Source organism: Motacilla alba, chromosome 1A, assembly GCF_015832195.1.
Source record: "Motacilla alba alba isolate MOTALB_02 chromosome 1A, Motacilla_alba_V1.0_pri, whole genome shotgun sequence".
NCBI lineage: Eukaryota > Metazoa > Chordata > Aves > Passeriformes > Motacillidae > Motacilla > Motacilla alba.
In genome coordinates, this window is record NC_052031.1 from 66,292,706 (window position 1) to 66,316,075 (window position 23,370).

Here is a 23,370-nt window from a genome sequence, read left to right on the forward strand (position 1 = left end):
TCCTTGTGGCTCCCTTGCAGCTCAGGATATTCTACAGTTTTCCGTGTCTATTCTCTCCCACTGTCTGTTCTCTCCCACTATTATAAGGAGCCTTCAAAGCAGCAAGTGCTGAATTTTACATGAACTAAAATCTGTTTCAGCCCCATTCCGAGTGTGTCCACTTGCAGGACACTCACAAACAGTAGTTTCTGCCTCGTTGCTCTGAACAAGGGGAAAAATCATCAGTTACACATAAAATTGTATAAAGACAAAGGAGTTTCTCCTTTTTTCCCATGGCAGTCAGTCCATGAAGCACAAGTTGTGGTTGGCTGCATTAATCAGTAGGTTACTCACCCAGTAACTGAAAAATCTCCTGCAGAAGATAAATACTGACCTTGGTATTTTTAGTCATAAATTTAAATGCATAGCTTCAAATCAGAATCTGGGAGTGAGAAGATCTTGATCAGAAATTTGTGACTGTTCAGCATTTAACAGGCCTGAATGAAACCCACACATCCAAGCCAACACCCACATCAGGAAAGCAGGACACCTAGTTAGCTCTGAGCCTTGTCTCTCGCTTGAATCTTTGACTCCTTTCATATTTTTCCCATTTTTTGCACTTCCTTTTTATTAATTGCCCCCCCTTTGATCAGCACTCCATAGGAGGCAGCTTTCTGCTCACCTCTGCCTGACCCTGTGAGATTCAGGAGCAAGTAGAGGCAGAGTTTTGCAAGCCTATTTGTAGTTACAATAACTGGCCAAGAGCTTAGCGCAGCCAGGGAGAGGGATCTGGCAAAGGGCTGTTTGTGAATTCTAGTTCCTGGGGTGGTTTGGGGTTTGCCTTGGCCTCTGTGCAGCCCAGAGATGTTTGGGGGATGACCTAAGCCATGTGGCTTGTAAAAGCCCCCTCCAAAGCCAGCAGATGGAGCATGCTCCTGCCTAAGGCACAGCGAGTCTCCCGTGCTGCAGGTTGGGTGGGCAGGGTGTAGGCAGGTGAATTGGGTGGAATGGGTGTGCTGCCTGTGGAACAGCAGGTGTTTCCCCAGCAGTTCTTCCCCCTCAGGGCATGTTCCTGCCACTTCTGGCTGTAGGAATAGTGTAGAAGGCTCAGACCATTCATCTAAACCCTCAGACTTGAAGCTATTGGGAGGGTTCCCTGTATATACTGAGGTAGCCAACTTCTTTGGGCTTCCTAGAGCTTTGGGGATGATTTCCAGTTGTAAAGAAAATAGGGAGAGAGCTTGGCTGCTCTCCCTGGTGGGTGGGTATTGAGCTGGTTTGCCACCAGCCTGGGAGAAGCCAGGGCTGATGGAGGTTTTGGAGCTTGCCACTGAGGTTGGAGCTGCCATGTGGTGTGGGCACAGCGCTGAGCTGCTGGCAGGCTGGTCACTTACTGGCTAAGTGCCAAAATGTTTCTCAGAGCTGGAAACCACATAGCATGAGGCTCTGGAGCACTGCTGGGAGGTCTGAGCTCTGCTCACCAGCGCTGTCTCATTGGTGATAGGGGCAGCAGGCACAGGAGAGCTACGAGGTGCATCTGCATCTTTGTTCCTCCTAAACCCAGGAGGTCACTGAAGTTTTGGGAGGAAATCAGATTTGATGCTGACTTCTGGATTGAGCAGAATGAGAGGGGAAGGGAGTTTCAAATGAAGTTGCTTTGAATCTGGAAGGTGACTTGGCTTGAATAGCAGTGTCCTTGACTGCATCACTGCCAATATTTTAGGCGTGGCAGATGAGTATCCATAATTTCCTTCAAGAAGAGAAAATTAAAGCTTTTATTGTGAGAATAGGTGCATATAAGAATAATATGCTTTTGAGGGTTAAGCTAATTAGTAATCTAGTTATTGTCTTATTTTTCTTTGGCAGTGCTAATTGATAAAAATTTATATTCTTTAGTTTGACTAGTGGGATTATCTGAGTAATTTAAAGAATGTTCCTAGTCCTGTGGTGATTAATGAAATCTCTGATATCTATTTTAGAATGATGGTGAATCTTTAAGTATTAAATTAACAAGAAGGAGGGAAGAGCTTTTAAGGAAAATATAAGCAGTTTTTCTCTCTGTGCCAGTCTGCCAACTCCAAGCAACATAAAACAACTCCATGTCTCTGCTGGACCATTCCAGACTGTTGGAGGTCTCTCAGCCTTGCAAGACCAGTTCATAGTGGTGACTGCTACCCTTTCTTTTTTTAACCCTCACACTTTTGTGTTTCCTCTGTACAGGATATGAAAGCTGGAGGGAGCTTGCTAAGGTTCTGTCAGACACCAATGCCCCAGGTGGGGACACAAGCCTTCAGCTGGACTATCCACAGAAGCTGGCACACCAGGTGAGGATGCTTGGATGCTTGCTGCCTTCTGGAAATGCCGAAGGGCAGCCCTTCCTTCCTGATGCTGGCCCCAAGAGACAGCTCTCTCTTCACACAGGAAGGAGAGCTTGCCACAGGCAAAATCCGAGCTGTCTCACAGCAACGTGAGCCTACAATGGCTCCACTGTAGTCAATTAAGTTATTTTAGGTGTACCAAGCCACGGCAGTGGGATGAAGCTGGCTGGGCTTGTGGCACAGGAAGGCAAGATAGAAGCAGAAGTGAAAGGTCAGGAGAGAGTTTATTGCTCTCCAGTGAAGCACATCTCAGTACTGTTGACTGAAGGCAGTGCTGGAAGAGCTATTGCTTGAACATTTTTGAAACATAGATGTGGAAAAAAAACCCCCAGAGAATGACCTAAGTTTTAACTCTGTGCTACAGCTAACTCTAGCAAGCAGTTACAAAATACTGGTATCCTTTTCCTTCAGCAGCTCACCATGTAAATGTGCTGTCAAAAAAACAGGGAGCATTTTCACTCTCTTACATCCACGATATCTGGCTTGTCCTTTGGAAAGGGAGCTTGAAAACTTGTTTTATTTTCTCATATGTTCTAGTGACGAGGTTTGAACCCTCTGGTAGAGCTTGTGTAGAGCCACCTTGTACATGCCAGTGCCATGCCATTTTAACAGGTTGTTTTGGCTTTTCTCTACTTGTTTTTCAGATCCAAGAGCTGCAAATAGGTGGGAGGAATAAATCAAATTACGCAGCTGTTGACAGCCCTGTCCCATGGATGCCAGAGGTGGGTGCCTTTCTCCCTCATTTTGGGTGAGGAGGTTTATGGCTAGAGACCTGTACAGCAAAAATGAAAGGCTGGGAGGTATGGCTGGAAATTAATTCACTTTACTCGAAGTCCACTCCCTGCTTAATGACACTTACAGACCTGAGTAATCATCCGGAAAGACTGGAGTGTCCAGATTCCAGATAATTTGGTGTCTCGACCACTCCTCAAGGCTCCAGGCACCCACCTGCATTTCCAGGCAGCCCTCTACCTTCCTGAAAAGTGAAGTTTATTCAGGGCTGGGGAGTGTAAGGCCAATTATTCAGCAAGCAAATACATGATTGTGGCACACAGAAGTGTCACACTGATCTTGCTCTGGCTTTTGCCATCCATCCCCTGTGTATCGTAGGTGGAGATTTCTCCACTTCAGTAGCACTTCCACGAACAGAGACCCTCTCTGGTGACCCTTGCAGGTTGGGGTAAACACTCCTTTTGTTTCCTTCATGCCTCAATTATTCTTTCCTCCCCCATTCCCTTATCTCATCATTCCTCTTCAGATAAGGGAGCAATGCAGCCTGCTTCTAATGAGAGGGACACCAGCCGGGGGGCATTTAGTTAATGGAGCCAGCTCACTAAATTCCTCAAGGTGATTAGAGACCTGCACAAATTAAGGAGCCTCTGTGACTCCCCAGGGGAGGGAGCAGACTGCTAGCCTTGCACTCAGATCTCCAGATCTCACTGGTAATGGAGGGAGAGTGTATCCATCCAGCCATAGCAAGGAGCAGTTCAGGTCCTTCAGGTCCTATCCTAAACATCAAGGAGCAGTTCAGGTGCCTGCAGCCTTGGCTTTCCTGGCAGCAGCCACCATCAGCCACCTTCCTGTACCCAGACCCAGATCAGGCCACTGATCAGTGTCAGAGCCTGGGCTCTGGAGTGCTGGTCCCATCTGGAACCTGGGGTCTTCTCCAGCTGCAGGGCCTTGCAGGCAGGGCTGCATCCCAGATGAGCAGCTGCTGGCCAAGAGCCAGCAGGATGTCAGGGACAGGGCTGCTGCTGTGCCCAGGGATGACACTGAGCATTCGCTGCTCCCCTCTCCCATGGCCCTGGGTGATACAGGCTCTGTGTGGCATCTCCCAGCTTCCCCGAGGCTTTGCCCTGTGTCTCTGATCCCCTCCCTAGAGATTTCCCAAAGCACATGAATCTAGAGCGTGGCCAGCTGTGGTGTGCACTGAGCCTTTACCAGTGGTGCAGCTGGTGAGGTGCACGCTGTGGCCTGGACACTTTTCTCTTTGGCTTTATAAGGCAAAATTTCCTGGCCTTGCTGCAGCACTGTGTGTACCCAGAGGGTCAGCAGAGTCCCCCTGACTGCAAACAGAGGCCAGTGGTTCCCCAGTACCAGCTGCAGGAGGTGGAGGAGGATCCATGGGCACAGCTCTGCACAGAGCTGCTTGCTGTCCTCCTAACCACCAACTGCAATTTCTCCCAGCCTGGGGATTAAGTTTTTCTGTGACTCTGCCCAAATTAATTACCCCAGGTCTGTAATCCCATTGTGCCCTTCCCACAGCATCTCTAATAACTTAATTGCAGCCTGATTCCTGGGGCGAGGGCCACCAGGTTGCCTCACACAGCTCAGGGCTTTGAATTGAGAGGCATATTCCTGAAAAACATAAATAATTAACAGGGTTGCAGTGTGAGCTGGCAGACAGCATTGCCAAAAAAGGACAGGTTTCAATTTTCCTCTCTCAGTTTCAGGATATGAGATAGGCAGCTTAAGTCTTCAGCCTTGGATAATGTGGTGGGAAAGTGTGCTCATTGGAAATCTCAAACTGAAGTTTTGCTCTGGCACCTTGGGGAAAGGAGGGTTCACTCTTGCTCCTGATTCTTCAAGGTGCCTGTGCACGTGATGGCTGTTATCCTTACTGTCACTTCCAGGCACCAGAGCAAAGTCTTCCAGCTCCAGCATCACACACTGCCTGCTCAGGCTGGGGAGATGTGGGGTGTTTCGTTTCATTCATTCAGAAGCGTGCCCGGCTATCGACCTGTGCTGCAGGGTATGAGTGTCACCATTTGACACTGCTGTAGCTGTGGGGAGGACTTTCAGAAAAGTGACTGAAAGGTTAGCCAGGCTGTTCTCATTTACCTCTGCAAAAGCTTCTGCTCAGCTCTGAGGGGAGAAAGGTCTGGCCGGTGCTGGGGTGCATGCACAGTTGCACAGGTGCTGCCCAAAACCAAAGGATTGTGCTGGAGTGTTATCCTGCTGCCAAACCTGCCCCAAGAGGAAGCATCCTTTCCTGAGAGGACTGAAAGACAAAGCTATTGCTGCTCACTCTGTCTCTGCTGGTGTCCCTTCCTTGTCTACTCGTGCCCATCCACACAGGGGGCTGTCTTGCTAACTTGTCTTGATGGATTCCCACAAGTGCACAGCACAGCAGAGCGTGCCGCCAAGCCCAGCTGCTGGCTGCTCAATGTCACCCAGCCAGGGGAGCTGGGCCAGGCAGGAGGAGGGGCTGCAGCCACTCTGAGGAGACAGAAGAGTCTTACAAACTCAGGAGTTTCTAGTTGGCAGCACAATGTCGCCTTTCTTCTGTGGCTCAGGCCCTCTCTGTGCCCTGTTTATCATTCCCTGGGCTGCGTGCAGCTATGCAGCTGATTTGCCTGTGTGATGCCAAAGCTGCCCAGGATTAAATTAGGAAAGCTTCTCTTCTCCTTCCTGCTCCAGTTACAGGGCAGGAGGTCGTGTCTCTGCTGCTGCAATTCTCTCAGCTTTGCTGCTAGCCCGGCTCTTTCTTCCCAGGTCTCCTTGCTCAGCAGGAGCCCCTGGGTGTGTGGTGCCACCCCCCAGATAGTTTTGACATGATAGGGTTTGGGCTAGGGAGAGGTCTGGGTTGTCTCTGTGTCTGTTCCTGATCCTCCTCTATGGTCAGTTCTTGTAGCAAGGGCTGATCTAACATTTCTCACTAGAAGGAAGCAGAAATGCCAAAATATTTTACTGCAATGCTAGGCAGACAGGCGTTTTTCCAGCGTGCTCAGTGGGGAGGGTTGGGCTGGGGCTCAGGCCAGTCGTTCTCTCACAGGCCTGGAGGGGCACGGCTGCATCAGTGCCACCAAGGGCCTAGCCCAGCTGTCCCCTCCCTGCCCTTGTAAGGGTTCAGCTCTCCCTTGCTGGGGCAATGGTGTCACAGTGGCAGTGTGCTCAGAGAGTGTCAGCCTGCCCAGCCTCCCTGGGCAGAAGAGCTCAGGGCACACTGTCACTGTGCTGTGCTCCAGGGCACACTCACACTGTGCTACATGTGCTCCAGGGCACACTGTCACTGTGCTACATGTGCTCCAGGGCACACTGTCACTGTGCTGTGTGTGCTCCAGGACACACTGTCACTGTGCTGTGTGTGCTCCAGGGCACACTGTCACTGTGCTACATGTGCTCCAGGACACACTGTCACTGTGCTGTGTGTGCTCCAGGGCACACTCACACTGTGCTACATGTGCTCCAGGGCACACTCACACTGTGCTACATGTGCTCCAGTGCTCACTGTCACTGTGCTGTGTGCTCCAGGGCAAACTGTCACTGTGTTCTGTGCTCCAGGGCAAACTGTCACTGTGTTCTGTGCTCCAGGGCACACTGTCACTGTGCTGTGTGCTCCAGGGCACGCTGCCACTGTGCTGTGTGCTCCAGGGCACGCTGTCACTGTGCTGTGCTCCAGGGCACATTGTCACTATGCTACATGTGCTCCAGGGCACACTGTCACTGTGCTGTGTGCTCCAGGGCACACTGTCACTGTGCTGTGTGCTCCAGTGCTCACTGTCACTGTGCTGTGTGCTCCAGGGCACACTGTCACTGTGCTGGGTGCTCCAGAGCACACTGTCACTGTGCTGTGTGCTCCAGGGCACACTGTCACTGTGCTGTGTGCTCCAGGGCACACTGTCACTGTGCTGGGTGCTCCAGAGCACACTGTCACTGTGCTGTGTGTGCTCCAGGGCACACTGTCACTGTGCTGGGTGCTCCAGGACACACTCACACTGTGCCCTTGGTGTGTGACCTGTTCCTGTTCTGAGCCTGAGCTGGGATCATGCACTGCTGCTATTTCAGCAGGGTGATAAGCAACTGGGGAGAGGTGTTGGGACAGGGAGAAACCTCAAGGGCAGGAGAAACCCTCTAAGTGGGAAGGTCACATAAAACCAGCTCCTTTGAATACTCATACTCATGGCTTCTATTCCTGTTCTGGCCAAATCAAAGAATTTTCAAAGCAGATGTTTTTAAGGGGAGAAGGGGGACTTGTTGCTTGCCAGGTTCTGTATTTCCTTTTGCAAAACCGGGCCAGGTAGGAAGTCAAACATAGGCCAAGCTGGGAAGTCAAATGCAGTAACCATGTTTTAGAATCATGTTCTAAAAACCATATTTTAGAAAATCCATTGACATTTTTGTGCACATGAATTAGGAATGGTGATGTTGCTCTATAACTGCAATCTGCAAAAGCCCTAAGCAGGAGATTTTTGCAGCATGTTGCATGTTTTACTCATATAGCAAACAGAAGAATTTCTCAGCTGCCTGTAATGGGCAGCTGTGAATTGAGTTGGAGGGACAGAGGTGATAGAGTTTCAAAACAGCTGCTACGCTGATGACTTGTGGGGGCCTAAAATTAAAGCCTAGCTCAGTTTTCAGTCCCAAAGCAGCACTTTGGGCAGCCAGCACTTATCTGTCAATAATGTTCTTTTTTTCCCTTTAAGAGGAAACAGAAACTAAGTTAAGCTGCCTTTACTCAGGAGAAAATTTGTTGATTTAGAAAAGATTTTAAAATCACATGCAAGAAATACTTACTATTTACCAGTTAATTATTTCTAGTGGCTGTTAGTGCAGGAAAGCAAGGTGATCTCATTAACTCCTGCCAGAATCTCTTCTCTGGAGGCTTTGTAAAGACTTTGGAGGCAGGAGTGTTGAGCTAGAAATCTCAGGAGTTATCTCTGTAAGTATTGATGGTGTACCTAGTACAGTGCTGTCTGCCTTATTTTTTATTAGGCTGCCTTCTTCCTAATACTGCCAAACTGCAGTGAAGTTTTGTATTGCAATGGGACTGGTCCAAGTTTTACTCTGCAAACTTTTGAGCAACTATAGCCAGTCTTTTGGGATTTGCCTCATAAATATCTGGTTTTGCATTTGGGCTGCCCCGTGTCCAAGCCAGCCCAGCTTCATTGCAGTCCTGAGCTTTGAGATCATCCCCGGGGTCTGTCTTTGGCAGGAGTGAACTGCAGTGCCAGCCTGTCCACAGTGTGGGAGTGTTGTGCTATGTTTCATAGAGCTCTGAGCCTGCTGTCTGCCGTGTGCAAGCAATTCTCAAAAAAAACCACCCAAAAAACCAGCATCATTTGTGAGTAGCAGCAGACTTCCATAGGACTCAGCTTCTGGCAGTGATTCTCTGTGGGAGCCCAGCCTGTTCCTCTCACTTCATGTTCCACAAGAAACAGCAGTTGTCATTATTTGATTTGGCCGAGAAAAGCAGTGTAAGACCCTTGGGTGTGAACTTGGGTTTGGCCGAGGGGCACAGGACTGCACAGCAATTAAATTCCAATTCAGTGTTTGTCATGCTTGCAGTGATTTATTTGTATCGCAAGTTCCTGCAGAGTCCCAGGTTTCTTTTGGCTGCCTCCATCACCCTGAGCCCTCTGTCTGTCTCCACTCTGATTCTGTGCATTGCTCTGAGGAATTCCGTCCACTTTGTCTTGCTGCTTTTCCTCTTGTCTGGTGGGCAGAATGCAGGCTGATGGATGTCAGCAGAGGAGGGAAGGGGGGGAGATGCTAGTGGGGGGTATCATGGGCTTGCAGACATCCATCAAGCCCTGGCAGTGGGGACACCAGTGAGAGAGGGCTGACAAGAGACCACTCCAGAACAGCAGTGATTGTGAATGTGCTTTGCCTGGCACACAGAAATGGTTTTCACATGCACAGCTAAAGTCCACAGCTCGCAAGGAATATTATTGCTGTGGAGTCAAATCTGCTCCACAGCCTTCCTTCAAGCCACAGTTTATTTCAAAACTCCTCCCCAACCACCACCACTCCAACCCCAACCCACCGAAAAATAACTCGGTGAAGAAGTTTCTCTGGCAGAAGTGCACTGAGAGGTTGGACCCTCCTCCACTGTGCTGCTTCAGGCCTGCTAGAGTCTCCCCAGCAAAAACTAAGAATTTGCTGCCATCTGTAGACATTTGGGTGCTGTTCAGGCTATTTCCCCAGCCCTGCTCCCACAGCCCTTATATAGGCAAGACAGCCACAGCAAAACCTCCCCAGTCCCAAGGCAGCTTACTCCTTTCTTCAGCGTTTTGCCATCTAAGGTAGCTTGTACCGTCTCCAGCTTATTTATTCTTCACTGTTGGATGCCAGTCCTGAGAGGAGGGTTTCAGTTTCCAACTCCACTGGTTGCAGGCAGAAAGCTTGGACTTTGCTGGGGAGCAGACAGCGATTCCCTTCTGAATGGCTCTGACAGAAATAAAGTCTGTCCTTTGAGGAGTGTGTTGCTGAAGTTCCACGGTGGCCAGCAAGCTTCTCCCAGCCCAGCTGTGCTCCAGGTCTCAGCTGGACAGTGGCAGCCTCTCCTGGTGGGGCTGGCTGTGTAGCAGGACCTGTACTCACACTGCACACCCTCCTGTGCTGTCCAGGCTGGAACCCCCACTTCCCTCAGTGTCTCTGTGTCTCTGCAGACACATCGAGGCTGTGCTGCCCACTGAGCTGCCTGTGCTGCTGCTCCCCGCTCTGCCGGGCCTCCATCTCCCTGTCCCCACCGTCTTCCATCAGCTTTACCTCTAAGACATGCTCTGAGAAGGTGATCTGCCATCTCCCCTCCCTAGGGTGTCCCTTCTTCCTCAGGTCAGGAATATAGGCCTGAGGTGGTGAGGGAGTCCAAAACACCTTCTTGCAGAACATAAGGTGTTACATCATGGGGAGCTGTTGCCACCCTGCAGTGTGTTCCACACCACGGCCTCAGAGCATAGCCCTGTGTGAAACTCTTCCTTGATGGAGCAGACCCCAGCCATGAACTGGGATGTCCCAAACATTAGCACAGTTCCCTGGTGCCATTCAGGTGTGTGTGCCAACCCCACACCTTCAGCAGATGAGCAGCAGTGTTCTGGACCCATGTCTCCTGCAGACCAGTCCATCAGAGCAAAGGAATCTTCCTTCACTCTCCCACGCACTCCAGGGGCCATGGCCAAGGCTGTCAGAGCAGAGGAGGGACACAGGGGTTGGATGCAGCAGTTCATGGTGCCCCACTTCTGCCTTCTAGTTCCAGGGCCAGGCCAACCTGCACGTGTTTGAGGACTGGTGTGGCAGCTCCATCGAGCAGCTCAGGAGAAACCTCCACTTCCCTCTCTTCCCTCATGTGAGTAAGAAAATGACACCCACTGTCCTTCACTTCCCAGTTCAGCTTCCCAGGTGGAACACCCTTGTTCCCTTCACATCCTGCCCCTACTTCCCTCTCTGTCCTGCTTTCTGTTAAAATCCACCACCTCCCTCTCAGCCACCCCCTCTGTCCTCCTGCTGAGGGAGCAGGAAGCTTTCAGAAGGGTTCAAGGATAGCAGCTCTTCTGCTGCACAGGACAGCGTCATTTCACACATGCTGGCCTGCCAGGGCTCAGACACAGGCTGAAGGAGCCCTGTATTTGGTGCTCTCCATCCAAGTGGCTAGGGAATGCCATGTCCTGTCCCCACCATATCAGTGCGTCCCCTTCTCAGCAGCACCTGCTCCATCTCATTTCTTACTTGGTTGGCTCTTTCACTCTGCTTCCATCCTCCTTTCAGAGAAAACCCTCTGCCCACCAGTCCCAGGGTTTTTGATTCTTCCCTTCTTCCTGTCACATCTGAAATTATTTCTATGAATTTTTTCTTCTTCCATTTCAGACAAGAACTATGCTGAAGAAGTTGGCCGTGTCCCCCAAATGGACCAACTATGGTCTCCGGATATTTGGTTACTTGCATCCTTTCACTGATGGTGAGGGCTCCGAGTGCCTTCACTCATGTCTCCTGTCACCTTCCCCTTCCTCCCCTCCTGGTGCTGAACCACTGGTGCCCTCACCCTGGCAAGCCCAACCCCAGGTCCCTCGTGTGGATGGCGTGCGTGACTGGCCACAGCCTTGGCGTGGCTGGAAACACATCTGCCTCCTCCCTGGTGAGGAAAAGCACAGGAGAAAGCAGATGGGAAGTGCTAGATAAATAACAGTGCTGTTGTGAATGCACAGCCCCGTGGTGGGTATGTGGCCGCGAACAATCCCTGAGCTTTGCCTCCCTCCCTCACATGGCCAGGACTGTCCATGACATCAGTGATGTCCCTTCTGCTCCCCGGGTGCATGAATGCCATCTGACAGCAGTGACATCTGTGTCCCCCAGCTGCATGCCTCTGCCCCGAGCAGCCTGCTGGCGCTCACTCTCTGTCACGGGCCCTGGCCTGCAGCTGCCATCCCCGTGACCCCGGACAAAGAGTGAACCTCAAGCACTTCTATCTTCCTCTGTGGCTCCACACGCACGTTCCTCCATCCAAACACTGCATCTCACACAAAATTTTCCTCTGGAAGCAAAAGGGATGTCAAGGGAGGCTTTGCATAGACTTCTTAGCTTTCCAGATTAGATGTCAGGTGAAGCCAGTGCAGTAGGGACACTTTACTGACATCTGTAACGTTTTCAGTCACAGCAGAGTCAGCAGAGAGGTTCAAAGGCAGGAAGGTGGTAATTTCAAAAGGGAAGGATGGTCTTACCAGGAAAAAGGGTAAAGACAGCATTTTAGAGGAGCAGGATCTGTTCTGTGCACTGGCCCTTACCCCAAAGCCCTACTTACTCCCTCCATCTCTCGACAGGGGAGTTTCAGTTTGCCATTGCTGCAGATGACAATGCTGAGTTCTGGCTGAGTCCAGATGAAAAGCCCTCTGGTCTCCAGCTGCTGGCCAGCGTAGGCAAGGTACAGTGCATGCTGCATGGCTTCTCCCATCGGGGCTTTAATGTTTCTGTGGGAACAGAGACCTTCCTGACTTACTGCTTTCTTGGACTGCCCAGGTTTCTTTCCCTGCCCAACTACAGACAGCATCAGCACAGAGCCAGATGTGGTATGACGTGTGATATCTTAAGCCACTTACTTCTTGGTAGTGCTATTGGGAGTCCCTTGTTCACAGCTAAGGGACTTAAATCTGTCCACAGGTGATGGATTTCACAGATAACTTACCAGGAGGAATTAGAGGGAAGAGGGAGTTAAATTTTCCTTTTTTATCCTTGTCAGTGCAATAACAAGGGAAGAAACTCAACTAGAGCCATCTTCTGTCTCTTCACAGACGGGGAAGGAGTGGACCGCACCAGGAGAGTTTGGGAAATTTCACAGCCAGAAGTCAAACATGGTGAGGTGAGTGAGCAAAGTCCCTCAGTTCCAGCCACCTCTGCACATGACCAGGAAATCACCAGGATAAGGGAAAAGCACTCAGGCTTGCCCTGAAGAGTTTCGCAATAGAGAGAAAGGGATTACTCTGGGGTATTGCCAAAGCTTTGTTGATTTCCTGCAGGAATGCAACACTGAATTTTTCTTCCCTGCAGCAATCAACCACCAGCACATCCAGACTCCCCTATATGAACTATATCCCAAGCTTCCTGCCTTGGAACTGGCCAGGTTTCCTAGAGGCCAAAACCCAGCAGGCGACGCTGAGAGGGAGTAATTCAGAATTAACTGAGAAGGATCTGGAGTGCTCCAGGTGCATAGGTGAAGCTACCTATCTCACTGTCAGGATCTAAATTTTCTTGGCAGTACTAACCCCGCCTACCCTGAGAATTAGGTTGTTTCAGGGGTGTGGTTGCTCTCCACTCATTGTCTGCTGACAAGCTAAGAAATGTTCCTTAATGCTCCTGGTGACAGACACCTTGTTCTTGGCAGGTTGTCAGCAGAGGGCAGGTACTACTTTGAGGTGCTGCACAAGCAGGACGACAGAGGAACAGACCATGTGGAAGTAGCAGTGAGTCTGTGGAAATGGTGGTCCTGTATATGTGTCCCCACAGAGTTTGGGAATGATGCTTGTAACCATTCCCCTCCTTTCCCTGGCCTCAGCTCCTCATTGCATGAGATGTAGCTAATCCCTTCCAGAGCCCTTACCTACTTCTGCGTGAGATAGTCCTGGCCATGTGTCAGGACCCCTTCCTCCGCTTACTTGGGATAGATCTGCCTTCTCTGGGGTCTGTTGCAGCTTTTTGGCCTTTCCTGGCTTGGATGTGTCCTGGGGGGGGATCTCTGCTCATTCCCAGTCTTTTGCTGCTGGGTAAATTCGGTCCTAGTAGGGGTGTTGTGTTCCTTTTATTCAGGCTTGGTTAATTCCATAGGTCCTTCATCTTAATGTGTTTCTCTGTTCCAGTGGAGACTGAATGATCCAGAAGCAAAGTTCAAAGTCATTGACTCCCAATATCTCTCCCTTTTTGCTAGTAAGTATCTTCATCACAAGTTTTCCCAAGCACCTCCCCATTCTTCCTAAATGTATCAGCATCCAGTGTTTCACCATGAATCATTGTCTAGCCAGGCAAATACCAGGCATACACATCGTTGGGAGAAAAAGGTGGAGACAGTTCAGGAGAAAGACTTCTGGACCAGAGTGTGACTCATTATTAAACATAGAAAAATCAGAAATAAGATTGGAACATTATTTCAGGGAAGTCTAGAAGTAGTGAGGAAGGGCAGAGAGGAGAGTCTGCAAAGATGAGAATTGTAGATTGACAGTAACACAGGATGGAGATTACTTGCTGAGAGCCAGGGGGAACATGAGTCCCAAAACATGGGAGCTGTGGGGGTGTGCTGCCAGCTGGACACAACCAGGGAGAAGGGGCTTCTCTGGCACTTCAGGAGATTTCACTCTGGGTCCTGAACACAACAGGATACACTGGCAGTGATGGGGGGTGCTGCTTTCTTCTGCCCCAGCCTCAAGTCTCTTTGAGTTGGTGCTGGATTGCTGCAAACACATCAGGCCAGTCCCTCCTGTTTTGTAAACCCTTCTTAGCACATCAAGTGTTATCAGTTAAGAAGCTCCTTAGTCCTGTTTACTCTTACACAGCTTTGTCATCATCACTTTCCTCTGCCAGCATTCCCCCTTTCCATATCTACTGCTGTTGCCTTCCAACATTTCTGGGCTTTTTTTCATACCAGCCCTCTTGTGCATGGCAGACTCCCTGATGTAATCAAGGCATCTGTTTGCTGTGTCTTGGATCACAACCTGCTGCTGTATTTTCTGAACCCTCCCATGTGGCTAGGACTAGGCTTTCCATTCGGTCTTCCATCTTCATCCTTCTTCCTTCTGCTCTTTTCTTCTTACTAATTACCTGTAGAATAGAAGACTGACATTCCAGAAGATCCTTTCACTTTTAGGTGCAGTGCTGCAGTCTCATTTTTATCTGTTGCCTTCTGCCCATAGTTTTTTCCTTCATTCATAATAGCCTTTGGCTGGATTACATGACATCCCATTCTTTCTGGGGTCCTGTGTAGTTCAGTACCCCAAAGTTGCACACCAGTGCCCTTGGCAGGATATTGCTTTTCCTTCATGGATGTTTATTCAGCTCTCCTCATTTTAGAGTAAGATCCATGGAGACATGAAGTCATGTGACAGCAGCACCCAAGGAAAAATGTAACCAATACCCAGTCTTGAGTTTGAGCTTCCTCTTGTTCTTGGCTTGCTGTGGGGCTTCATTCCCTTTCTGGAGTAACATCCTCCTCAGCCACTGAAGGTCCTTCCTTTGCTCCTCAGGTTTCTCCTCCCATTCATCTCTCTTCATCTCCTTTGAAAAGAAACTTAATACTAATAATACAGAGGTGTCCAGTATTCCTGCCAGCATGGAGCCTGTTCAGTGATGGTGTATCCAAGGCAGGAGGTAATTTTCGTCCACTCCTCATCACTGTGTGTGTTTGCTTTCAAGTGAAAGCCATGTTCCCACCCCACAGCTTCTGGGTCAGAGCCTTTCCTTTGCCTGTGCCAGAAACAGCATTAGTGCCACGGATGCAATGCCGTTTGGAAAGGGCTGACACTGGAGAGAGGTGCTTTTTAGGACAAGGAGCAAGTTAGCCCCTGTCTCCCCCTTGTGTTCTCTCTCTGGTCTCTAGACGAGACGCTTCTGAAGATGGATGAGGTTGGGCACATCCCGCAGACGCTGGCCACTCGCAGGAGCTGGGCTGCTGACAGTGCTGGCAGCAGGGTACACCCGGCTGACATGTTGAAGCCTGACCCCCGGGACACTCTTTATGAAGGTGAGACTTGGAAAGCAGCAGAGGGAGTAACTGCAGCCTGTGCAGGAGCACAGCTGGGAAGGATTGTCCTCCTACACTGCAGTTATCCAGGCCATGCTTTTTTATTCCTGGTGTAAAAGAGAGGGGCAACTACAGTATCAGTCACTATAGGAGACAAAACACAGACTAAAGCCAGCTCCTCTTTCTTGGTATGCAGCTCAAACAACATCCCCAAGCATATTTTTGTGTGAGCGTCTTAAAGGAATGTAAAGAGCTGAGCTGTGCAAGAAGGTTTGTTTAATCTATTCCTTAGTATTTCACATGGATAAATAGAACCCAGGGACAGAAGCAGCTAAGCTGGTGTGTGGTTGCAGCAGGGCTCGTCCTGCAGCCCTTGCCTGTGTGTTCCTTCTCACAGTTCCTTCTCTCTCCCTCCTGCAGTGCCTCTGCTCAGCAAGTCTCGCGTGCGCCGGGCCCTGCCGGACTGTCCCTACAAGCCCAGCTACCTGGTGAATGGATTTCCTCTGCAACGCTACCAGGGGCTCCAGTTTGTAAGTTGGATTTCTTAACCTGCTGCTTGTCCAGGGATACACAAGGAGGAAGAAGAGATCCCTTTAGCCATGGGGCCTGAACTTGCCTTTGCAGGGAGTCTCACAATGGCTGAGGGTTTCATTCTCCATGGGGGGAGCTGTAGTATGTGTGGATTACTAAAGCCACGGGCATCTCTTCAGCAGGACTTGGCCACCTCTCTCCTATTTAATTCTCACTCCATTGTAGGACTTAAGCTCACAGTTAGAGAAGTGGACAGATGCTGAGGGAGAGGGTAAAAGGCACATGCATGCATACATGTATCCTAGCGTGCTTCCTTCTGTCTTCCATTCTCACAGCCTGCTCCTGGACAGGGAAAGAGTGAGCAACTCCTGCTCCCTCTAAAAAGGGCCGGTTATCCTGCAGCTACGTCTGGGTCACCTTGTGACTGATGTCTTCTGTCTTTTTTTCTTCTTCACAGGTTCATCTGTCCTTTGTTTACCCAAATGATTACAGCCGCCTGAGCCACATGGAGAAAGACAACAAATGCTTCTACCAGGAAAACCCTTATTATTTGGAAAGGTAGCACGCTGTAAATTTGGGGTTTCTAGCAGGGTAGAGAGAAGCTTGAAGGCTGAAATTGGTGTGGAATTTCATGCTCACTTCTGTAGTTTTCTTAATTCTTAAAGATCCCCTAAGTCTTGCAAAACATTAAAGCATTTATAGTTTCTTTTGATAACTTAAGTGAAAATATGTTTAGGTCTCAAGAGGAAACTACCAGCGCTTTTCTTGCACTGATAACCCAGTAGCTGAGTCAGAGCATGTTTGTTCTCTTACATCAGGCAGTGTATTCCCAGCAAGCTTGGTCTGCAAGTGCTGGAGCCTCCTGATAGCTGTCACTGTGAAAGTCAAACTATGTTCACCACCAGGCCTCTCTTTGGGGGAAGAAATGTATGTCACTCATCTTCACTGGTGCCCAGATCCTAGTGGTGGTCCCACAAGGGAGCTGCTACTTGCATGGTCCCTGCTGCAACAATCAGACACCTTGTGCAAGGACTCCCAGCCATTCAGGAGGAATTTTTGCAGGATAAAGAGGGTCACTTTCCCAGTAAGATAATCCCATAGTAAGATTATGGCCTCCCTGTGCTCAGGATCTTCTTCCTTCTTCCAGGAAAGGGCAAAGTAACATTCATAAAACTTGTGTTTTGCTCTTCTCTCTGCAGATTTGGATTTTACAAGTACATGAAAATGGATCGGCCAGAGAAGAGCCTGGACTCTGGAGAAAAGACAGAGCAGCCAGGTAGGGGCCCTGGTGTCAGAACCCAGAGGATCCTTTTATCTGTCACTTTTGTGTGTGGTCTTGCAGCACCAGCTCAAGGAAGCTGTTGACTTTCCATGCCAAGGAAGTCTCAGCCTTTCCCTGCCAGATTGCTGTGTCTGGGAGGAGATTTTTGCTGCCACTTTTGCTTCCCTCAAGGGCAGGTTGGGAGCTCACCAAACAGTGGGCTGCAGTAGACAACGTGACAGCTCTCGGGCCCACAGCTTAGCTGAGGTGCGATTCTAGCAAAAACATGGGCAGGAGTAACAGAGCCAGAGGTGTGCAGTGTGGCAGCCTGTGGTCACGCCTGCCCTGCAGAGCTGTGGCCAGACCCACAGCTAAGGGCAAAGCCAGACAGCTCCACAGCCTTTGGCAGTGGTGGGTGATGACTGCTGAGGAGGCTGGTAGCAGCAAGAGCACGGCTCCTACGTGGGAGAGCATCCCTGTCCCTCTGAGCAGGAGAGACAACACTGAGAGGAGACGAGAAGGAGCTGCCCCCCTGCCTGGTGGGTGCCTGGGCAGGGCAGGGAAGGCAGTGGGAGGATGCCAGAGGTGTAACTTTGATTCATCCTGCAGGCTCCCAGGAGGGAAACCTGGATGACCTGCAGTACGAGGAGCAGGACGTGGAGAGCACCAGTGCCCCCGAGCACCCTGGCACAGGGAGGGCAGGGCCAGCGGGCAAGGCTCCCAGCAGCGTGCTGGGCAGTGACAATATTCACCAGGACTATTCCCTCTGGGAGCGCCGCCGGCTCCTCTCAGTGATGGGTGACGATGCAGGAGAGGAGATCCGGAGGAGGAGGACAAAAAGGTCTGGTATCAAATCAGCCATGCTGGCCTCCAGCAACCAAAGCCTCAGCCTGACTGGCCTAGAGGGAAACCCAGTAACGAAGAGACCCCGTTTAAAAGCTGGCGTCAAAGACAATTCCAGGAACCCTCCGCAGCATGCCAGGGCCATCCAGGGGAGAGTGCCTGTCAGAAGGGCAATCCCTCCTTCTAGGACTGTATCTCAAAGGCAGCCGTCTCTTGGCCACCCCAGGGACTCAGGGGTTGCAGTTCCCAGCAGGGTAGGACCTCGAGGAGACCTCAGCACCACAAAGGACAGGCTGCAGCCAGCAGGCACTGTGCCAGCTGGGAAAGGAGGCCCAGTCTCTGGCAAAGCCGGGAGGCAGGCGGTGAGTGCTGGCAGCCCCAGCCAGCAGCCCGGGCTGCCACAGTGGCTGAGCCAGGTGCAGTCCTACATTGCTGAGCAGAAGGTGGCCAATGATGGGGATGTGGGTGAAGGAGAGGCACAGGTGGCGTCTCCTTTGAAGGGCAAGTCTGGAGGAGCAGCAGAGGAGGAAGAGGTGGATGGAGAGCCAGAGGAGGAAGATGAGGAGGATTTTGATTACGTACCAGTGTTTGACCAGGCAGTCAACTGGGAGCAGACCTTCAGCATGAGCAACCTGGACTTCCATATGCTGCGCACGGACTGGATTGACCTGAAGTGCAACACCTCGGGAAATTTGCTGCTAAGAGAAAGGGAGGCTCTGGAAGTTACACGTGTCTTCCTGAGGAAGCTCAACCAGAGGAGTAAAGGGTAAGGTGCAGTGAGAAAACCTAGGGGCTCTGTCCCTGAGCTGGTTTACCATGCTGCATGGGGAATACCTGTTATGAGAGTAACTGGTGAGAATCAGAGGATGAACTAGATGTGGTAAATAAGATTTCAGGCAAGGAATCTGTGTAAAACACTGGGCTTTAGGCACACTTCTTTTTCCTGGGGAATGGTCTTTTGTTACATGTTCTTGGTATTGTTCTTTTTCTTCTCAATACTTACCATCCCTTCTGGCAAACAGACACACTTCCTCTAGCCTCCATAAGCTAAACAATCTGACTCCTGACCCTTCTGTTGGGCTGGCCTTAATTTTTCTAATTTTTTTTACCAGTCTTTTCTGGTTTCAGTTGGTGTTAATCTTCCTATACATAAGTGAGTGATATCCTGGATGTTTTATGGGATGGGCGTTATTAGCTTCTAATCCCTGCTGGAAGTAGGCCTAATGCTACATATTAAGATCACATTTGCTTTTTCAGGGTCACACCGGTCACAGCCAGGTGTAACTGACCAGTGCACACAAGATTTTCTCAGGATTTTTAACTCACGAGCATCTGTTTTATAGCAGAAACTCCTGTTATGATCTAAAAGGGCATGACCTGGCATTTCATCCAGTTTTGGCCATTCTGAATCTACAGCTCCTGCCAGTTTTTACTGTATGATTGCTCAGTCCTACTCCATATTCTTGTTTGATAAGCTGTTGTGAGCCAGTTTCAGCAGCCCAAACATGCTCCTTGTGCCAAAATCATTGTAGGTGGTGTTGAATACACTCACTATTACCAGCCCTACACAATCATTCAGACACATTTGTTATTTTCTGTGTCACCTTTATTTCATTTCTCTTGCCAAATATTTTCTCTTGGCTGGAATCCCAGGTCTAATCCCACATGCTTGTGGATTTAGGAGAAACAGGTGCTAAACATTCCCATGGCACTTTGGAAGCGGTGCAGCAAAGCAGGGGAGAGCTGGGAACAGAAACGTTTGTGCCGGCCCGAAGGAAGGAGCCCAGCAGAGCTGCAGGGCTGGGGGAGGGATAGGGCCAGGGTGTGCCCACGCCAGCCGTGTCTCCTGCAGGCGCTTCCAGCTGCAGCGCATCGTGAACGTGGAGAAGCGGCAGGACCGCATGCGGGGCAGCCGCTACCTGCTGGAGCTGGAGCTGCTGGAGCAGGGCCGGCGCCGCGTCCGCCTCTCCGAGTATGTCTTCGCGCGGGGCTGGCAGGGCAGCAGCGGCCACGAGGAGGACGAGAGGAGGATGAGGAACCTGGTGTGGGGCCGCCGGTGGCGCCTGATGGCTGCGGCCAACGAGCCAGAGCTGTGCTGGCCCCAGGGGTTTTCCTGGAACCACCAGGCCGTGGTTCACTTCGTGGTGCCAGGTAAGGGGATCTGCCACCCCTGCCACAGTGGGTGGTTCCCATGAAGGCAGTCAAGGACAGTTGGTCTGAGCCAGTCTCGACCATCTTACTTGGGTCACTTCCAATTTCTGTTCTCTCCAAGTTAAATACCCTCAAAAATATGATACGGCCTGAGCAGCCATGGCTTGTAAGGTCAGAGAAAGCCCCTGTCACATGGTGGGGAAGAACCCACACTGATTACTTGGCTCCGTGGACCAGGTTTTCAGCCTGGGCCTATTGCATCATCCCTGAAAGGTTGTTGGGGTTTAACAGAAGGCAAGAAGCCTTGCGTGTTGAGAGAAAACACCACCATTTAAATCAGTTTGCTTTGATTCTCTCCCTGTTGTACTACATACAGTGAAGAACCAGGCACGCTGGGTACTGCAGTTCATCTCCGACATGGAAGAGCTGTTCCGAGTCACCAAGGATCCCTACTTCAGTGTCATCATCACAGACTACAGCAGCGATGACATGGATGTAGAGAAGGCCCTGAAAAGGTCTACCTTGCACAGGTGGGAGTACTGCTTGGTGACAAAAAGCCAGTCACACACATAAGCCTGCAAATAGCACATTTGGCAGTCTCTGTGTGTTGACCAGCCACAGCCTGCTGCAGCTGGAACACCACAGACACCATCCATCCAGGCCTTGCATGTACACAAGAATTTGAATTTGTTTTTGTTGTGATGTGCACACACATACATGCATGGAACACTGTTAGAAAAGTATAAGGTGGTATAAGGTGTAGTCTTCCAGCTAAATTTATTGAATTTGTCTCTTTTTTTCAAGATTGCAAGAGAGAAGAGAAAGCAAGTCCCCCAGTGATGGGGCAGGGGGAGGACAGAAAAGATGAGAAAGCTCTGAGAAGTAGGACAGAGAGCATGGAGACCTCTATTTGCTGGAATGACCCTGCTCTGATCTGAAACAGCTTTGGCTGGTCGTTTCTGTTACATGCCAGGCGTTTCCAAGTCTAGTCCTAGGACAGAGCTGGGCTAGAGCTGAGAAGAGTTTTGCTAGGCTCTGTTCAGGGGCAAGACTCTCTGGGCAGACTGGGACCAGAAGCAGTGCTGGGCTTGTGCAGTCCCCCAGCAAAGGTTTCCTCTGCTTCAGAGGGTGCACAGGGTGAGGGCAGCTCCATGGCCCAATGCTGTGTGGCACTGCCTGCCGTGCCTCCTGTGCCACTGAAATTCCCTTTCCCCTCTGACCCCCAGCTATCGGTACCTGAAGCTGACAGGGAATTTTGAGCGTTCTGCTGGGCTGCAGGCGGGGATAGACCTCATTACGGTGAGTCTGGGGGGCCTTGGGTGGGCAGGGGAGTTTGTAGTATGTGTCTGGTGTTGCCACTGCCTTTGGTACTGAACAGGCTGGTTTGTAGGGAAGGGAGTAGCCTAGCAGACCAGTTGAAATGTAGATGTGTTTCTGTCCTTCCAGAGTAAGGGTCTCTTTATTCTGAGGAGCCTGTGCTCTGTTTGATTCTTGGTCCATCTGCTGGGACTGTCAGACAGGAGGGAAGTCAGCAGTAACAGCTTTGTGATCCTGGCTCTGCCAGGTCACAGTCATGGTATTTCACACTCAACACTGATCAGCCAATGGACATTTTGCCAGCCCTTGAGATCTCAGTTTCTGATGCAGTAATGAGATTTTGACTCCCGTATTTCTGTCTTCTTGCCCCTCAAGAAATATTTACTGAAAGTCAACCTCTTTTTTTTCCCAACCGGTACAATTGGTTCCAGGACCCGCACAGCATTGTCTTCCTGTGTGACCTCCACATCCACTTCCCAGCTGGAGTCATTGATTCCATCAGGAAGCACTGCGTGGAAGGCAAGATGGCCTTTGCACCCATGGTCATGAGGCTGCACTGTGGGATGTCCCCACAGTGGCCTGATGGTAAGAGAGCTCAGACTTTGGGAAATGGGGAAAGAAGGAAGTGCCTGCCTCCTCTACAGTTGTTCCTCTGGCACTGTCAGGGTCTGGAGCTTGAGGTACTTCCAAGTCCACAGGGTGAGTGTGTGTTAGACATAGGATGGAGTTTAACAGCATCAGGTACCTGGAATTTGAGATCAAAAAGCTAGCAGAGCCCTTGATCTGATGTTTCTTCTGCTTGTCTCCTAGGGCTCTTTATGGATTTAATGACCTTGGAAAAACTGTCCTTTATTCCTGTCTGTCCATATCTGTCTTTTCTGAGGGGGCACAGCCTGTCCTGAGGAGAGCTGGTTGACCAGGGGTGAGGGAAACCAAGCCAAGTTGGAGGAAGAACAGTGGTACAGCATAGGGTTTCCTTTGGACAGAGGTGGCCATCCTGAGCCATCTAGGCACAGGGACAGCCCTGGAAAGCTGGGACAGTCCAGGAATTGTGTTGCCAGGCAGGAGGTGTGAGAGGCTCTGCTAACAAGTTGACAGGACAGACCATGCTGTCTGTCCACAAGCCTTTCTCATTCCCAAAGCTGATTGGCATGGTCGACTCTGCCTTGGTGCTGAGTGTCCCTGATGTCAACATTGTGCTGAAGTAGCTTGAGTCTCACTCCAGCAGCTCTGCTGGAGCCTTCAGTGGTTCAAAACCCCAACAAAGCTGTGCCTCTTTTGTGCTCTCCTCAGGCTACTGGGAGGTGAATGGGTTTGGTCTCCTGGGCATATATAAGTCTGACCTGGACAAAATTGGAGGCATGAACACAAAAGAATTTCGGGACCGCTGGGGAGGAGAGGACTGGGAGCTCCTCGACAGGTAGGCAGCCTCTGTCACTGTTCAAGTGCTCAGGAGGGGAAGCCCATCAGATTCTGGAGAACCAATGACCATGGGAGTGGGGTTCTAAGGAGGTTGATGACTAAGGAGATGACTACTGCCACCATAACCTTGGCCAGTGAGGGAGAGTCTTTGAGCATATCCTGACTTCAAACCTAGTTGGTGAGGAGACACAAAACACTCTGTTGCAGCCACTTGTAAGAGAAGAGCTGTTTTCTGCTGCCTTCCAGCCACGCTGCTGGTTGGTCTCCTGCAGATCAGGCCCTGGTGATTGTGAAGACCTTGTCCTCTCCAAGCACTCAGAGTGCAGTGTGATCTCTCCCATTTCTCATATAACATTTAGCCTTGAATACCAACTGGTGGAGAGGTACTTAAAGATTATGAGGTACACTTAAAATTTCTGAGGATTTTGTGAGGAGGGATGCACAAATCCTGGGCCTCTGGATTTGTAGTTGTAGGGTTTGGGCCCTGTCCTGTCTTTTCTGTCAGCTGACTGCAATCCAGTGCTGCCAGACATCTTTCCTCCTGTCTT

At 50.4% G+C, this 23,370-nt stretch overlaps 1 protein-coding gene across 3 annotated transcripts in view; it reads left to right on the forward strand.

The window, feature by feature from the left end:
* B4GALNT3 (beta-1,4-N-acetyl-galactosaminyltransferase 3) overlaps window positions 1-23,370 on the forward strand; it is a 67,407-nt gene that overhangs the window by 37,592 nt on the left and 6,445 nt on the right. For 2 of the 3 annotated variants that reach the window (XM_038154100.1, XM_038154099.1), the window contains exons 2-19: window positions 2,200-2,303; window positions 3,002-3,079; window positions 10,330-10,425; window positions 10,944-11,034; window positions 11,894-11,994; window positions 12,362-12,429; window positions 12,952-13,030; window positions 13,424-13,490; window positions 15,154-15,297; window positions 15,718-15,827; window positions 16,286-16,386; window positions 17,028-17,104; window positions 17,699-18,698; window positions 19,785-20,083; window positions 20,460-20,613; window positions 21,310-21,382; window positions 21,832-21,985; window positions 22,694-22,820. In XM_038154100.1, the coding sequence (XP_038010028.1) occupies window positions 3,071-3,079; window positions 10,330-10,425; window positions 10,944-11,034; window positions 11,894-11,994; window positions 12,362-12,429; window positions 12,952-13,030; window positions 13,424-13,490; window positions 15,154-15,297; window positions 15,718-15,827; window positions 16,286-16,386; window positions 17,028-17,104; window positions 17,699-18,698; window positions 19,785-20,083; window positions 20,460-20,613; window positions 21,310-21,382; window positions 21,832-21,985; window positions 22,694-22,820 (2,750 nt within the window). In that variant the 5' untranslated portion in view covers window positions 2,200-2,303; window positions 3,002-3,070. Of the gene's footprint in view, window positions 1-2,199; window positions 2,304-3,001; window positions 3,080-10,329; window positions 10,426-10,943; window positions 11,035-11,893; window positions 11,995-12,361; window positions 12,430-12,617; window positions 12,773-12,951; window positions 13,031-13,423; window positions 13,491-15,153; window positions 15,298-15,717; window positions 15,828-16,285; window positions 16,387-17,027; window positions 17,105-17,698; window positions 18,699-19,784; window positions 20,084-20,459; window positions 20,614-21,309; window positions 21,383-21,831; window positions 21,986-22,693; window positions 22,821-23,370 lie in introns of those variants that run through there. The other variant, XM_038154101.1, reaches the window with a different exon arrangement.